Raw genomic sequence first — 17326 nt, 5'->3', positions numbered from 1 at the left:
CAGTGTAAGTGCATTCCACGTGCTGTGCTAGATGCTAGGAACTCGGGAAGGAATCCCACTCGGTCCTCAACTCTGAGGCCCTCATCTCAATGGGTAGACAAAGAGCTGGTACAGTGTGGTGTGATGGAGGTCTGGAGAGGTGGCAGTGAGGGCACTGAGTCCCTTGGCACTGTCTGAGAGCCCAGTACTCTGCTGTTGACATTGGCTGTGGTGCTGGCCATCTCTTGGCCTCAGTTTGTCCATCTATAAAGTGGACAGATGACTCTGACGCTCTCAAAGGGCTTTCTGCCTCAGGTGTGCAGTGATCCTGCACCTTATTCATGGAACAAGCCTGAGCTTCTTCCCCAGAAGACCCAGGAGGCTTTGGTCACCCTGTCTCTGCTCCTCCCCCTCCTGATGATGGTGTTCTGCCTCTGGCCTTCTTCCTTGCTGTGTCTATATAGGCTCCTGTGACTTTGGTTACCGTCCTATGCTCATGACACCCGTGGCTGGATGCTCTGTCCTGTCCTTTTCACTGAGATTGCAGTTCATATCATAATGAAAATAATCAGCGTTTGTTAAATCCCAGATATGGCACTCCAATCATGGCTTAAATGATCTTATCTACCCTGTGAAGTAGGCCACAGCACCCTATTTTGTAGATGAGTGAAATTGAGTTTGAGATACGGTGCTTGGCGCACGACCCTGAGGTCGCTAAGCAACCAGAGCCAGGATTTGAGAACCCATGAATGCCCGGCTCCAGTGCCCACACCGCCACCCCCATCACGCTGTATTTCCCAGAGTGCATACAGCCCAAGAGACACTTTCACTGGGGTATTTCATGGACGCCTCAACTCCAACATGTCTAAAATTGGCCTCATTTCTCTACCTTCTCTCCAAAATCTGCCTTTTCCTCTTCTCCATCACAGCAAGTAGCACCATCAACCCAGTGATGCCCAGCTAGAAGCCAGGGCCACTGTTGTTATCTTCAAAGCCATCCATCCTCCTCTGTCTTTGGGCTCCAGAAGCACTCTCTTTCTTGGTTGCCCCGCCTATTCTAGCCCATCCCTTACACCGAGGCCACGGTGGTCTTTTTCAAGCACACGTATGATCAACCTCACTTTCCTGCTTCACATACTCTCTTCTGCTTTCTGTGGCTCTGCAGCAGAGCTTGAAGCTGGCCACCCCTGGGCTGAGAGCTCTCCAAGAAGACATGTTTTGTTTGGTCCGTTGAACATTCTTAAAACATTCTGAATTATTTGCCAACATTTAAAAATCAGGAAATTCCGTATGAAAGTGCCCCACTTCTGGCTTTTCTTGCAAAAGTGAAAACACTGTCAGCTCTGGGCCCAGGTCTCCGTAAGGCAGAGACTGGGTGCTGCTGAGTGGGGACTGCCCTCTTCAGAAGGGGCCTAGCCTTTCCAGTTGGCGGGTCTCCAGTATCCCTGATGGCTCATTGTCCCTGGTCACTCCCGTGCTCCCAGTTAATTGCCTGCCTGAGGCTTCAGGCATTTATTGTCATGACCCTGCAGCACAAAATGAAGCCCAAAGCCCTCAGCACGGCTCCTAAGGTCCTAGGTGGCCCAGCTGGGAGCAGCCTAACCCTACGAACCTCTGAGGCCTATTCCTGCTCACTGCCCCATCACACTGGCCTCTATAGTCTCACTGCTTCCCCATAGTTCTGTGAATTGGCTTACTCCCAGAAATGTCTCGGAGAAGGCAACGGCACCCCAGTACTCTTGCCTGGAAAACGCCATGGACGGGGGAGCCTGGTGGGCTGCCGTCTATGGGGTCGCACAGAGTCGGACACGACTGAAGCGACTTAGCAGCAGCAGAAATGTATGCTTTCCTAGGCCCCTCTTTTAGTCCCATTTGTCCAGTAGGACTCAGCTCTGTGCCCCCTCTGCCAAGCTGAGTTCCATCCCCCCATTATACGTGGCACAGACCTGGGCCATTGCACCAGCTTCTCACTGTTGCCTAGCTTGTCTGCCGCCTCCACCAGATCGTGAGTCTGAGGCAGCAGGGAGCCCACCTCCTTTGTGTGCCTATCCCCAGTGCTTGGCACAGGGCTTGGAATATAATAGGTGTCTAATAACTGGTGAATAAGTGGATAGATCCGTGAAAGACTGACTTGGGAAAATACTCCTCCTCCTGTTGCTGCCTACTTGCTTGAGATGAGCATTCCACGTTTCTTTCATTGTGGAGTACCCCCATTATAGGATGCCTGCACCCAGAGCATTCTATGAGCCGTTCCCTACTGTGCAAGGTCTAGCATATACCCAAGCCTACTGGGATGGGAGTTCTGAGTGATGATGGAGGACAAATACATAATTTTTGCTGTTCCAGTGGGAGAGAGTTGTCTAAAGATCAGGAAATGGCATGATAATTGGATATGGCAGGATAACTGGATATGGCACATTCTTTAGTTATCTGAATGATAATAATAATGCAATAATGACAGTACCTAACACATACTGAACACTTTCATTGCACCACATTCCATACTGAGAGCTCTCAGCATATTCTTTCCTTTACTCCTCACAACTACTCTTGGAAGTAGCCCCATTTTACAGACAAGTAAAGTGAGGAACACAGAGTTTAAAGAACATTTCCTGGGTCAAGCAGGCAGTAAGTGGTAGCATCCAGATTTGAAACCAAATCTGTGTGACGTCAAAGTTAGCATGCTCAGCCACCATGCCACACTTCCTCAATGAAGCTTCTCTTTAGAAACTTGAGGGACTGATAGGAATAAAGGTGAAAATGAAGGCTGTGAAGTTGTGTATACATTAACATTCCAATCAGTAATCAGAAGAAGAAGGAAAAGAAACTCTCAAGGCAAAAAGAACCAAGGAGATACACCAGATTCTAGCAGTGGTCACATTCAGCTAGTCAGTAGAGTGTTGGGGGTGTATTCTTTTCCTCCATCTCATTTCTACCTTTTTAACATTTTCGAAATTTCCTTTAGTGAGCATGTGCAGTTGTCCCTCAGTATCCAAGGGGAACTGGTTCCAGGACCCCTGCAGATACGAAAATGCAAGGATGCTCAAGCACCTCACATAAAATGGTGTAATACACTTGGCTGTCTGCATCTGCAGTTGTGGAACGTGCAAGATCAGCCTATCATGGACCAATCCAGTTGGTGGAACCTGGGGATGTGGAATCTGTAGATACAAAGGGCCAACTTTGTTACTATTATAACAGAAGTTTAAAAAAAAAATGTCCTCTCTAGAATGGCCCCAGCATTACGTGGCAGAACAGAGGTTGGGAAGAGGTGATAAAGAGTCACCCAGCTCATCAGTGGGGCTGTCTATTGAGCAGCTGTCGCAGGGCAGCGGAAGTGGGTAAAACAGCAGATGGCGGCTATGGCCTCAGCACCTGCACCCTCGGGGGGTGAGGGAGAAGGGTCACCACCCCTGCTGTCTCACGATGTCCCTTTTTCTCCAGGTGCTTACACCCCGGAGCCCCTCAGCAGTTTCCGGTGGGCCCTTCTCTCAACTGGCCTCATGTTCTTCTACCACTTCAGCATCTTGCAGATCCTAGGCCTGGTAAGCTTGGTTCTATCCCATTTTATCCCTTCTGTTTGGAGTTCTTCATAAATCTTGATAATCCTGGTTGGCGCTGGTATATCATTTTGTTTTGAAAATACGAGATGCCAAAGGCCACACTGTCAGATTGTTGTGTCTGGGTTACTGATTTACAATCCACAGTTTTGGCCTCTCCAAAGAGCTTTCTGAATCCTTCAGTAATGACTGTTTCTTTCATCCCTGGAGAGGCAAGGAGGCCCTTCACTCATGGCCACTTGGGTCGGAAATAGTGAGCTGCACTGGAAGTGGTTTGCTGTGGCCTGTGTGGGAGGCAGGACCCTGACCCTGGCCCTGGGGGAGGCTTCTGACCTTGGGTCCATTCTTGGCCTACCACCAGGCCCAAAGCTGCGTGGCCAGTGGAAGTGTGGTGTCGGTGACCCCCGTAGCCTTCTGGGATGTTCAGACCTACCTGGAGTGTGGCTGATAGCTGGACTCAGTAGTTGAGTTATCCAGAGCCCAGGATTGCTCGGTGCCCAGGTGGTGTATCTGTCAATGGCAAAGTGAGTACCAGTAGGCTGGGGCTTGGGTAGGAGACCCAAGTTCAAGTCCTGGCTCTGCCACTGCTCTGGGTGTCACGTTATCTATCCTTCAGGGCAGCATGTTCTCCACCCATCTGTGACACAGCACAAACCCCCACCTCTCTTGAGAGGTGGTAAGGACTTGTCTTTAAGGAGAATGGGCTTGAAGGACTTTGGAAGGCAGCTGTCGTGGCCGTCCTCGGGGCAGGAGTGGCATACCTGGTTTTGTGTGCGAGCAGCATTAAATGTACCGTTAGCCGCGTGGAGTCTTGCGGGACCTGGCTGGACTAGGGCACGTAACTGATGTCACCAGTGCCTTTGTCAACGCAGTCATTTCCTCTTCCCCACCCTGGTGTGTTGCTCTGTTCCGGTTGGCCTGGGGGTGGTTTGAGCTCCTTGCCAATAGCACGGTTGCTCCCTGTGCTCTCAGAAGGAAGCAGTATGACCATCACGCCCTTCCCTTCACACCTGTCTCCACTGTGACTCCTCGATTCCACAGGAGTCAGTGTCTCCATGTCACCATACATACCATGCTCGGTCTCACCTCCAGACCTCGCTCAGGCTGTGCCTCCTACATGGAGGGCTCTGTTCACTCCATTCCTCAGCATTACTTCCATCCATTCTTCATGAGTCCATTCAGAATGGTATGACTTCCCTCATCAGATCTTATCTGAGGACTCTGCCGCCCCCATTCTGTACACACCTCAGATCTTATGGTGGGCAAGAGCCAGTGAGCACCGTCTGGTTTGAGGTCAGCTGTGGTAGACCAATCACCCCAACTTGATTGGTGCCTAGTTATGCAGAGGCAGGGACCATGCAGCTGATGGCTCTCTTATCCCACAACACCTGTCCGGGTCTAGGCACATAGTAAACACTTAGGAACGTCAACGGACTCTGGGCCCAACCCAAAGGCAAGACCAGCTTTTCCACTGGATGGCCTCCTCCATCACCTCCAAAGGGCTCTAGCCATGACCCAAACTTAGGGGAGAAAGATCCCGCTATGAACAGGTGGGGATTGGTCAATCCCTCCTTGTCTAGTCCCCCTTAGGTAGACACGGCTGAACTGGCAGAAGCCAGAGAAAGCCTCAGGATGGTGAACGCTCACTCTACCTCCCTTGTCCCTGCAGGTCACCGAAGTGAATTTGAACAACATGCTGTGTCCGGCCATCTCAGACCCATTCTACGGCCCCTGGTACCGCATCTGGGCCTCGGGACACCAGACTCTCATGACCATGACCCACGGGAAGCTGGTCATCCTGTTCTCATACATGGCTGGGCCCTTGTGTAAATATCTGCTGGATTTGCTCCGGCTTCCAGCCAAGAAAATAGACTGAAGGTGCTTGTGTTTTTTTTTTGTTTGTTTGTTTGTTTGTTTTGTTTTGTTTGGGGTTTTGTTTTGTTTTTTTTTCTCCCCTTGAGGAAACAAGTCCTGACTTGACTTGGAGGACACCCAGTTCTTGGTGGAATCATGGGAGAGGGCAGTAGCTCGCTGAGTGTATTTCTTTTTCCCTCTTCTCTGCCCCTTTCTTCCAACACGTTTCCTTCCCCACCTCTTCCCCCAGGATGGCTCCTGGAGCCTGGGGTGTAGTGCTGAGGGCTCGCTCTCCCTGCTCCTTGAGGCCGTATGTGGTGAGACAGTAGTCAGTGGCTTTCACTCTGCTTGTTGGTGCTTTAACAACAGCTGGTTGAGGAGAAAGGGAACAACAAGCAGTAGTTCTTTTAGATGCGGTTGTGTTTGATTTCTCCACTGCCAGGGATCTCCAGGCTTATGCTGGGGTCCCCTTTTGTCTCCAGCACAGCCCCCGCCATAAGGGGACCGAGGCCTTGTTTCTATACCAGCGGCAAGCTAAGAGCCAAGGAATTTCCCAGCTCATGGCCAAAATAGAACTGGCCAGATTCTTCCTACTGGTGTCCTGTGACTCAAAGCAAGCAGCCAACCAGTCACTCCCTCCAGATACTGCCAGAGGTGGGGTTTAGGGGTGCTATCATCCAAGGGGCTAGATTCCACTGAGGCCCATGAGTGCTGTTACAATAGCAAATCCAAAGGGAACTAGGTCAAAATATCCACAGCTAATACTAGTTTGGGACCTTGGGGAGATTCTACTTGAGAGCTGAGAACTGACCCATATCCCTGTCAGAAGTGAGCATAGAAATTAATCAACAGAAGTGGTAACTTGAGAAAACTGTGATTTGAATCATAGGCTTGCTTTTAGTGTAATGTTGATAACAGATGACATTTTTATTTTGAGTGCCTCTTAAATGCTCGCTCTCTCTTTAAAGGCAGCTTCAGGGAAAGATGAGCTAGAGTTGGGCTTTTTTGGCTTTCAGGGTTTTGTTTCTTTATTTGTTTGGGGATGTTTGACTTCGGAGAATCCTTGCATTAGGGCTTATCTCTGGAGGATACCTGTCTGTCGATTTCGTGGTTTTACAAGATATATGAGCATCCTAGGTTTGGGAGGATACAGGTCCTGCAGCATGGTTTCCCTAAGACTAGATGTCATCACTGCAGCCAGCATCAGAGCTGAATTGTTTGAGGCGGGGGAACGTCACATGCTCCCCAACCCTACAGCACATGTCTAGATTGAAAGGCAGGTACCAAAAAATCAGGTCCCCTTGGTTAGAGGTTCAAGTGCTCAGAAAGGAGGACCTTTGGCTGCAGGATAGCCTCAGTCATACATGGACCTCCAGAAGGGAGGTGGCAGCATTTGCTGACTCTTTGTGGGCGCTTACTAAAAAGAGATTACTTAATAACAAAAGCTAGTTCTGTGACCTTCTCTGATTGCCCCATCCCCCACCCTGTCTCCCAGTCTAGGCAGCCCACTTGCCCTGGGCTCCTTCAGTATTCCAGGTGTTACTGTTTCAGACCTAGACTGAGTTTCAGTGATTCAGTAGTCATTATTTTAGCAAGTGGACTTACTGGAGGCAGCAGAATGGAGGAGAGTCTCTTCTAGCAGGGCGAGGCCCAGGGAAGCGTCCATGGAGGGGCCCATCTCTTTGCAAAGGGACGCTGGCATTGATGCCATCAATTCCCAGGGTGTGGGGTTGCAGGAGGGTGGTATGCTCTGGGTTGCCACCAGAAGAGGTACCTCTTGAGTGGCTAGTTTCACTCCGTCTACTGGCTGTGCGTGGGTGTGGCCAAGGAGGCCAGGCCTCAGTGCTCCTTTGACCTCTTTACAAAATAAAAGGTTAGAGTGAGGTCATAGGAGGAGCCCCTAGGGGTCTGTCCTGACCCGGGCTGAAATCTCTGCCTCAGCTGGGGGCCAGCAGCCTGGGTGGCACAGACGCTGCGCCACCAAGGGCACAGTGGCAGAGCACTCTTTTCCTCCCTGTCTCGGGCCTGGTGCAGGGTGCCAGTCAGCTCACGCTTTCCTCACATTGGCCTGCCTCCGAAAGCTCGTCTTTGCCCTGGCTGTGGCTCAGTGCCCCTGGCTGGCTGGCACTTTGCTGCTGCTTGGCAGGAAAGAAGAAAGTGTAAGCCATGTGCCTCGCTTGGCCCGGCCGGCAGCAGGTGCACCTGTCCGCGGAAGGGGGGTGCACTGCTCAGAAACACAGAGGTGAAGGGACAGAGAGCAAGCCCTGTCCACTGGGTCCACAGGGAGCCATGACCTGTGAGGTGCTGGGGAGCAGCAGGCATCTGAACTGGGCTGTACCTGACTCTTCCCTTAGGCCAGGCCCACGTGGAGAGGTGACCTGGCCCAACCCTCAGTGACCTGCCTTGGAGGGTGGCCCCCACCACCATGGGGCCAGGCTTTCCTGCGCCTCCCTGGGGCTCTCCTGTCAGTGCCAAGGAGCTTCCCCAGCCAGCCTGGCCAAGTTTCCATATGCCATTTGCCAGTGTGTGGGAGCTCCATATGTGTCTGGGAGGGTGTTTGTAGAAGTGGACACTTTCTTTTACAACAGCCCTAGCAAGGGAAAAGGAGTGTTCCCTCCAGCCCCTAGGTAGCCTCGGCTGAGGATCTGGGCCAATGAGAACAGTCTGTTCAGCCGGCCAACTTACGGCATCAGCTCCAAATAACAGAGAACTGGTCCCACCTGCTTGTAGCCCCCACCCCACCCCACCCCACCCTCCACCCCTTTTATTAGGTTTTGCATACCAAAGATGATTCGGTCCATCTTCTTTCTGGAGGCCCAGTGATGTGTTTCTCTGTCAGCTTGTGAGGAAGCCATAGACTCAGCTTCCCCCACTCAACCTTCTCTCTCTCTCTCTCTCTCTCTCTCTCTCTCTCTCTCGGGACTGGCTTCTCAGCATTCCCGGAAGCTGCGGGCAGGGTGGCCATGATGTGGGGCGGGGAGTTCGGGGCCCTTTCCCATCTGGTGCCTCAAGCCCAGCTCTCAGACCAGCCCCTCGGCTGCAGCCTCCCTCAGGGTTTTGCAGTTGGGGTCATTGATACTTCAGTGCACTGTTCTGTGGGGCAGACACAGCTGCACACAGAGACCAGGCTGTCAGCATGGCGCTGGTGGTGGGGGGCTAGTGGAAGACCGTTCATCCCCCCACACACACATACCTTGGCCAAAAAAGAATTCCTTGGATTTGTACATGTTGGTCATCTGAAGGGGAGATGGGGAGGTGGGCAAGGGGAGAAGAAGGGCCGGTATGGCCACTGTAAGACAAAATGCCAGTGGTGGTTTTGGTAAATGGGGAGCAGGCCTCAGGGAGGGCATCGGGAGCAAAGCCCCAGACTATGAGGAGGGGCGTCCTCACTGCACAGGCTGCCCTGCCCTCTGAGGTTGGGGAGGGTCTGTAAGTGGGAATGAGCCTTCCTCTTCTGTACATACAGTGAGTCCCTTGTGCTCAGGAAAACCTAGTCGCTTATCGTTGCTCTCGTGACATTTTCTACACTGGTTAGCTACTCGGGGCACGAAACACACAAAACAAAAAAGTCATTTCAAGCCAAACTATTGTTTTGGAAACCTGCTTTCTTTTGGTGTCAGCTTTGTATTACATTTGGAAGAATTTCTTCATTTCTGTTGGTGTTATTGTGGTAGAGAGACTAAGATAGCTCAGCTTGTAACTCTTTCTGCCAGGAAATTGGCGCTGCCTCTCTTGCCGCCCCCCCCCCCACCCCCCACAGCCCTTCCTTATTCTCAAGGGGAGATTGCTATGTCCTGGGCAGACCCCCTCCCTGGCGCTTGCCTCCAAAGTGACTCCCTTGGAGAACCAGTCTTTTTGAGTCCCCTAACCAGCTGCAAGATGAGTAGATGAGTACTTTCGCCAAGCTGCTTCTTGGGTGCTCTGTGCCCCCGCCAGTTTGCTCACCTCTTGGGACATGTTGTAATGTTTTCTCTGTTTTGTAAAACCCTTTTGATTGTACCAAAATGGTTTCTGCAGTCACCTTTGGAAATAAATGATCATTAATTTGTGTACTTCGCACTCTGAATGTTAGATTGAGGTGTTTCTGTTGTTGAAGATCCCTGAATGAAAAGGAACCCTCACCATGGCACTTACTGTTAAATGTTTCCTTCATTTACTGTTATTAAAAGATTTGTGAGAACCAATGAGTCTTGGCCTTGCTTCCCAGAAGCCTCTCAGAAGGAAGGGCTCCTGCTTTGAAAAGCAGACAAAAGGGGCCATTGGCCATCCAGGCTGTGGAGGACCACCATGGGGCAGTGGGCTTGCTCAGCACAGCTCTGCCCCTGGAGTCGCATGGCTCAAGTCATGTGGCCTTGAAGCCCCCCCACTGCCTGCTGCCACCAGGGACCCAGCAGGCCTTATGCTCTTCACAGGGCTTGTTAGCTGGGGATATCTGCTGGCCTCGAGGGACCCTGGCCTCAAGGGACCTCACACGCGCTAGAGGACTGAACTACAGGAGGCAGCTCTAAAACCAGATGCGATCAGGCTCCCTCATCCCAAGTTTCTCAGGGGCCAGCTCTGTTCAGCACAGGGCCAAGGCTGACACAGGTCAGACCGTGCCATGTGGAGGTAATTTGCCCCTGGGGAACAGTTGGACCTGGCTTTCTAGGGCTCCTGACTGAGAACCCCGTGGTGACTATGATTAGCCATGCCCACCTTCACACCAGAGAGACACTGTACTCAGACTTTGGCTGGTGCTGCTGCTTCTACAGGGGACACAGCTAGCCACAGGGGCCTCCAGGGCAAGTGGGCTTCCTTCACTGGCCAGGAGTCAGAAGCCTTGGCCTTCAGAGTGGATGGGCCCTGCCATCCTGGACCACAAAACCACAAGCTTGGGCAAGTCACTCGTTTGCTTGCGACCCCAGGTTCTCTGTCAGTAAAACTATAGCTGCACCCGTGTGACACGCAGGGCACTAAGTCCCTCCACATGCCTTCCAGGATGTGATCCCCTCAAAAGCACAGTGAGTGGACTGGTCGTGCTGTCCCTATGGTATAGGCAGACACTGAGAAAACTGGGACTCAGAGCTAACCAATGGAGGAGCTGGCCTAGGAGCTGGTTTTGTGAGGCTCCAGAGGTTAGGTGCTTGGCACCCTGACCCCTGGGCTCTGCTGCCCATCTGGGGTGCTGGGATGACTGGGCAGACCCTCAGCAGGGGGCTCCAGGTCTGAGAGGAATGGGAGGAGAAACAGGCAGTGCTGCAGAAGGTGGACTGTGTGAGTGCTGAGGCAGGGGAGTCAGGCCCATCTTTTCCTCTGCTACCAGCAGACCTACCTGACCCTGGCGAGCCGCAGAGCAGAGCTGAAAGGCCTACAAGTAAACAAGATGGTACTGCACAGGGCCAGGCCAGGGCTGGCCCAGGGGCAGAGGCTGCCAGAGGGAGGTGAGAGAAGGTGGTCCTGTGGCCCTTCTGTGTGTCTTCCATGTCAGAAAGATGACATAGTTCACGGCAACCTCTCTCCAGGGCTCATGTGTCTGCCGAAGGTCTCTCTTCCAGTCTGTACACTCTACTGCAGGCAACAGTTTCCAGTGGAGATCTGACTGCATCACTTCCCTGGGGCCTTGTAAACACCTAGGCTTCATCTCCTCACCTCCATGTTCCATGAAGACCCATCCATAGCAGACCCTTTGTTCCAGCCGTATTGAACTCCCCTTGGTTACGCCCTGCGGTTTCCCACTTCTTTGCCTTGTTCTTTGCGCTGTCTTATCAGCTGCCCCCATCTCCCTGCTTGTCCAAAGGTCTCACTCAGCTCCAGTGCAGGCTCCTGCATGCGGTCTTCTGTGAGCTCCAGTATCCATGAGGTACCCTTCCACTCAGCTCCCGCAGCCCCTGGTGCTCACTCCAGGACACTGCTTTGCCTCCCCATTTTGGAGTTCATTAGGGTGCTCTGTCTCTCTGTAGACGTTGAGCTCCTTGAGGACAAGGACCTGGTCCTTGGAACATGTTCTGTGAACCACACTCTTAGCCCCGAGTTCTGCAAAATGGTGGGAGGCACCCCGAGTGAGAAACCTTGGCCACACAAGCTATGGCCCATCTCTTGAGTTCTCCTGCATGGGTCTGTGTGCCTTTGGCCTGGATACCTCAAGCTTCAGCTGGAAGGCCCCATCTTGCTCCTCTTTAGGGGTTGCATGTAGTTGGGATTCAGGCTGAGGAGGCAGTATTGTGAGGCTAGAGAACAGAGACAGCATCTCTTTTGCCTGACCCTTCTCTAGACCTCTGGTTGGGGGGTGGGCCAGGCAGCAACTGCTTTTCAGCATCCCCTGCAGCTGTTCATCCCCTCCAGGGTCCCCCTTCCACTCCCTGGGGCACATAGGCAGTGTTGGTGTTTATGTGGCAAAAGCCCCACCAGCCCGTGGAATGTGTCACCTCTGAGGCATAGGGAACAGCTCGAATGGTTACAATCTGATCCCCCAATGAGGTTTCCCCTTGTCCTGGTTTGCCAAGGCCAGCGGTGGGACAGAGACCCCCAGATGTCAGGCTGATGAATGACCCATCCCCAGCTGCATCTCTGCTCCAGCCGCCAGTTCTCTCTGCTCTCTGCCACCTTCCCCTCCCCCTTCCCTCGACATCCAGGGGCCTGCAAGAGGTGCTGCCCGCTTTACTGTCCCTTCAGCTGCTCCTTCCCTAGTTACCAGGAGTCCCCAATCTCCTCATGTTTTTAGGAAGACCCAGGATTCTCCAGTATTCTGCCCCCTAGAGGCCTTCCTGTGTGGTCCAGGACACCCTCAGATTTCCAGAGTGTTGGAGCTGATGGGATGCTGTTGATACAGGGGCTTGTAAATTTTCCTTCGTATTAGAATCACCTAGGGAGCTTTACAAAGAATCTCAATACTCAGGCCTCAGCCCAGCTCATAATTCAAAGCAAACTTTTTGTTTGGTTTTGTTCTGACTTTAAGCTTCCAGGTTGTGAGTCAGCTCTTTGACCTGCCCATCTATACCAGTGCCATTTTTTAATGAAAATTTTAAAACATGCCAAAAGGTTATGAAGAAGAATGTCTAAATCCAACTTTGAAAAAGAATATTACCAAGAGAGTTGAAGCCTCTTAATCCCAGAGGTTCGGAGATTGTTCCTTAGAGTTTCAGGAACTCTGGGGAGCTTTCTGAGGGGCCATCTCAGGATGAGGGCTGGGTGGGGGCAGAGTGGGTTAGGTTCTGGCCTTTCCCCTTGTTTCACCCAAAACAACTCCACGTTTATTCTGCTTTGTACACTGAGGTTCTGTAAGTAGTTTCATTGGGAAAAGAGTTTAAAAGTCACTTCGTTACACCCTCACTAGTCTGTCTTCTACCCTGAGGTAGTGGTCATTCTGTGGTCGTTGGAAGAGTCTTGTGGTGGAGCTCAGCAGATGGGGGCTGTGGTCCCGGCTCTCTATCCGTTCTTAGGTCCCAGGTCCCCTTGGCAAAGTCAGACCTCTCCGAACTCCAGGTGAGACATCGAGTGAGATAAATGAGTGTGAGGGGGCTTTATAAACTGCAATGTCCTGTCCAGTGTAAGGGGGTCCTGTTTCCAGGCAGTATGGTTACTAGGCTTGTTCTCAGAGGGCAGGAGTTGCTTGGGCTTTTGACTATACTCACCCACTGTGCTTACTTGTGCCCTGTGTGGTTGGGGTCTGTGGGGTGTGTAAGAGACTGATAACCTCAGTTTTAAGGCATTTTTTTCTGTATTTCATTGACGCTAAGACACTTTCTAAAAATATAATTTTAGTATCTCCAGATTTGGAATGCACCTTACAGTCAGTGGCATGACAGTTTAATTGGCAACTTTTTCAATAGTACATAAAATAGCAGCCATCTTTCAACCTGAAGTATCTTAGAGTCACTGAAATGCCATCATTGTTAACTTTTGATTCTTCTTCCTCTTTTCCATGAGAGTCACCCTCCTGGTAGAGAAAATCCATTTGGAAAAACTTCTAAACTTTAGCATATAGTCTCCTCCTGATACTCCATCCTCTCTTTCTTCCCTGCTAGCATCTACCCAGGCCAGGCAAACTTTCAGCTTCTTGATCTGAGGGAGCCCCCTTTGTTGAGCTCTCTCTCGGGGCAGGTGTTTCATGGGGCGAGAGAAAGGAGATGGAGTGTACCTACACAGGGAAGCCCACTGTGCCAACTGACAGGGAGGGAGCCAGGCCAGCCACCCCCAGCAGCTCTGGTTTCTTTATTTCCCAACCAGAGCCTGGCCAAACGGCTCAGCCTGCTTCCCTGGGGATCTCTGGGGCTGCTTATTGCCAGAGATGAGCAGGGGGTGGGGGTGTGTGTGCAGGGGAAAGGAGCGCAGCCTGTCCTGAACTCCCTGGGTTGACGTAAGCAGTTGTCTGGCCCGTACAGAGGTATACAATGACTTCCTCACCTCCTCCAGCAAGGTGGAAGAAGCGTTACGTGGTGGGCCTTTCAAGGAAAAGCAGCACCTTGGCAGCACCTAGGGTAGCGTAACCCATGGACATTCACTACAGTTGGAAATTGCCTCCAACCTTCCCTCAGTCCTGGCAGCCATTCTAATTAAACTTGGCCCTTGTAGTCTTGAGGCCAGGCTCTTCCAGAAAGGGAAGGAGTGTCTGCAGTGAGATCCAGGGATAATTGGGCACAGGAAGCAGTTTTTGGACATTTCCCCCACCCCGCTGAGAGAGCTTAGCAAGACATGATCAGCCTGGATTACAGCTGCCCTCATGTAACTGGGTTAAAGTGGTGGCCTACTTAGGCCCCTCCTGCAGAGGCCTCCTTCAAAGCTGATGAGGCCGATTAGGGGGTTATTTCTGAGCCCTACTTGTGTACCTAGAAGCCTGGGGGTAGTCCTCCTTTGACAAGAAAGACAATAACTAAGGCTGGACAGCCAAAGGCAGAATCTGCCCTGCCCGTAGGAGAGCAGTGCTGTCAGACCTCACATGTTCTTGGAAAAGAAGGAGTCTAATGACGTCAAGTCTAAGTCCTTGGATTTTGAACTTCAAAAACCAAGCCAACCAATTTTTAGGGAAAGAACTTGTCCTATGTTTTTGCCATCTTTAGACCTAGAGAGAGATGGTGGATAGTCAAAATGAAGTCTGCAGTCATAGTCGCTAGCCTCTACTTAGTAGGTTCTGTGCATTTGAGGGAGATTGCTGTTATAATAGTAATAACTATTTCCTAGAGTAGGTGTGAAGATTGAATAGATAAGACAGTTGACACAGTGCCTGGCACATTGTAAGCACTACTTCCATAAATGTTAGATGCCATTATTGCTACCATTACTGCCATGATTGCCACCACCATTCTCACCATCATCTTCATCTTCATCAAGACAGCAGGGTGAATGATAAAAAGCTGTTTCTCGACTCTGACAAACTCAGTTTGAATCCTGGCTCTGCCACTTTGTAGCTAGGTGGCTAACTGGTAACTTCTTTGATCTAGATTCTGTAAAATGGGCAATTCGTAAGGCTGTTTGAAAAGTGTATAATATGGTCCTTTTTATACAGTAAGCACTTCATAAATATTGGCTATTGTAGTTATTAAAAAGGGGCTGATCAAGGTCAGTGGTTACCAAGAGTTGGGGAGAGGCATGAATATGTGAAGCACTGGATTTCTAGGACAGTGAATCTACTCTCTATGATACTATAATGGTAGATATATTTGTCAAAACCTATAGAATATACAGTATCAAGAGTGAATCCTAATGTAAACTCTGGATTGGTATCAATATAGGTTCATCAGTCAACAAATGTAGCACTGTGGTGTGGGATATTGATAGTAGGAGAGGCTATGTGTGTATGAGGTGGAGGAGGTGGGGCAGGCAATATATGGGGAGTTCAGTGTACTTTTTGCTCTGCTTTGCTGTGAACCTAAAACTGCTCTGAAATTATAGTCTATTTAAAAGGAAAAGAAAGTTTATCAAACTAGATTGCTATATAAATTTAGAATGTTAATTCTATCCCCATGGTAACCACTAAGAAAATAAAAGATACAGAAAAGGAAATGAAGAGGGAATCAACATGGTACACTAGAAAAAAGTCCATCAAACACAAACGAAAACTGTATTGGAGGAATTGAGGAAAAAGAGATGTGACATGTAGAAAACAAACAGCACAATGGCAGGGAAAAAAGTTCTTCATTATCAGTAATCACTTTAAATGTAAATGGGCTAAACTCACCAATTAAAAGACAGATATTGGCAAAATGAATTGTTTTTCTTTTCTTTTGGCCAAATGAATTTTTAAAAGACATGATCTAACTATATACTGTCCAGGGGGTTCTGGCAATGAGTTGATGAGCCAACTCATTGGAAATGACTGATGCCGGGAAAGATTGAGGGCAACAGGAGAACAGAGCTGCAGAGGACGAGATGGTTAGAAAGCATCACCCACTCAATGGACAGGAATTTGAGCAAATTCTGGGAGATAGTGGAAGACAGAGGAGTCTGGCATGCTGCAGTCCATGGGGTCACAAAGAGTCAGACATGACTTAGTGACTGAATGACATCCACTATATGCTGACTATAGGAGACTCAATTTAGATCCAGAGAGATTTAAAGTGAAAGGATGGAAAAAGATATTTAATGCAAATAATAACCAAAAGAAAGTGGAGGTGGCTACAAAATATCAGGCAAAAGAAATTTTAAGTGTAAAATTTTTACAAGAGACAATGTTATCCTTTTATTGATGAAAGGATCAATTCATTAAGAAGATATAACAAGTATATTCATACACACCAAACAACAGAGCTCCATAAGATATGAAGGGAAATTGACAGAACTATCCATTTGACAGAAACAGTTCTCCAATAATAGGTGGAGACTACTGTATTCCACTTTAGATAATGGGTAAAATTTAGACAATATATGTGTGAAGAATAGAAGACTTCAACAGCACTATAAACCAATTAGACCTAAGAGACATATACAAAATACGCTACCCAGCAAGAGCAGAACATGCATTATTCTCAAGTGTACATGGAACATTCTCCAGGATAGATCATATACTAGGCCATAAAGCAACTATCAATAAATTTTAAAAGATTGGGATTATAGAAAGTATCTTATCTGACCAAATAGAATGAAGCTAGAAATCCAAAACAGAAGGAAAACTGATAATATTGCAAATATGTGGAAATCAAACAACACACTACAATAACCAATTATAGTTAAAAAGAAGAAATAACTAAGGAAATTAGAAAATGCTTTGGGATGAATGAAAATGTAAGTACAATGTACCCAATTTTTAAAATTTCTGCATATATTTCTTGCAATATGCTTTTTAATTTTTATTATTAATTTTATTGGAATATGATTTACAATGCCATGTTTCAGCAGTACAGCAAAATGAGCTAGTTATGCTTAAATGTATATCCATTCTTTTTTTATTGGCATATAAAAAAGAATGGATATACAGAATCAATAAATTGATAAATCTTTAGCTAGACTCATTAAGAAAAAAAGACAACTAAAATTCGAAATGAAAGCAGAGATGTTACTACCAACCTTACAAAAATTAAAAGGATTATACGAAAATACTATAAGCAGTTGTATGCCAACAAATTAGTCTTGATGAAATGGAAAAGTTGCTAGAAACATGGAAATTACCAAAACTGACTCAAGAAGAAATATAAAACATGAACAGATCTACAAGAGACTGAATCGGTAATCCAAAACCTCCCCACCAAAACCCAGACTTCATTGGTGAATTGTACCAAGCGTTTAAAATTTAAACATTAATCCTATTCAAACTCTTTCAAAAAAAAAAAAAGAAGAGGAAGGAATACTTCATAACACATTCTATAAGGCCAGCATTACCCTAATACCAAAGCAAGACAAAGATACCACAAGAAAATCACAGACCAGTATCCTTATAATATAGATACAAAGAATCCTCCACAAAATACCAGCAAACCAAATCCAACAACACTTGGAGAGGATCATACACCATGACAAAGTGG

At 48.9% G+C, this 17326-nt stretch overlaps 1 protein-coding gene across 19 annotated transcripts in view; it reads left to right on the top strand.

Moving 5' to 3' along the window:
• The window catches only part of TMEM164 (transmembrane protein 164), a 386200-nt gene that overhangs the window by 172479 nt on the left and 196395 nt on the right, over positions 1 to 17326 (top strand). For 18 of the 19 annotated variants that reach the window (XM_070290932.1, XM_070290935.1, XM_070290928.1 and 15 more), the window contains 2 exons: positions 3424 to 3524; positions 5209 to 9577. In XM_070290932.1, coding sequence (XP_070147033.1) covers positions 3424 to 3524; positions 5209 to 5415 — 308 coding nt within the window. In that variant the 3' untranslated portion in view covers positions 5416 to 9577. Of the gene's footprint in view, positions 1 to 3423; positions 3525 to 5208; positions 9578 to 17326 lie in introns of those variants that run through there. The other variant, XM_070290931.1, reaches the window with a different exon arrangement.

Source organism: Ovis canadensis, chromosome X (genome assembly GCF_042477335.2).
Source record: "Ovis canadensis isolate MfBH-ARS-UI-01 breed Bighorn chromosome X, ARS-UI_OviCan_v2, whole genome shotgun sequence".
In the NCBI taxonomy this organism is placed as follows: domain Eukaryota; kingdom Metazoa; phylum Chordata; class Mammalia; order Artiodactyla; family Bovidae; genus Ovis; species Ovis canadensis.
This window is presented reverse-complemented; position numbering and strand designations above follow the sequence as displayed.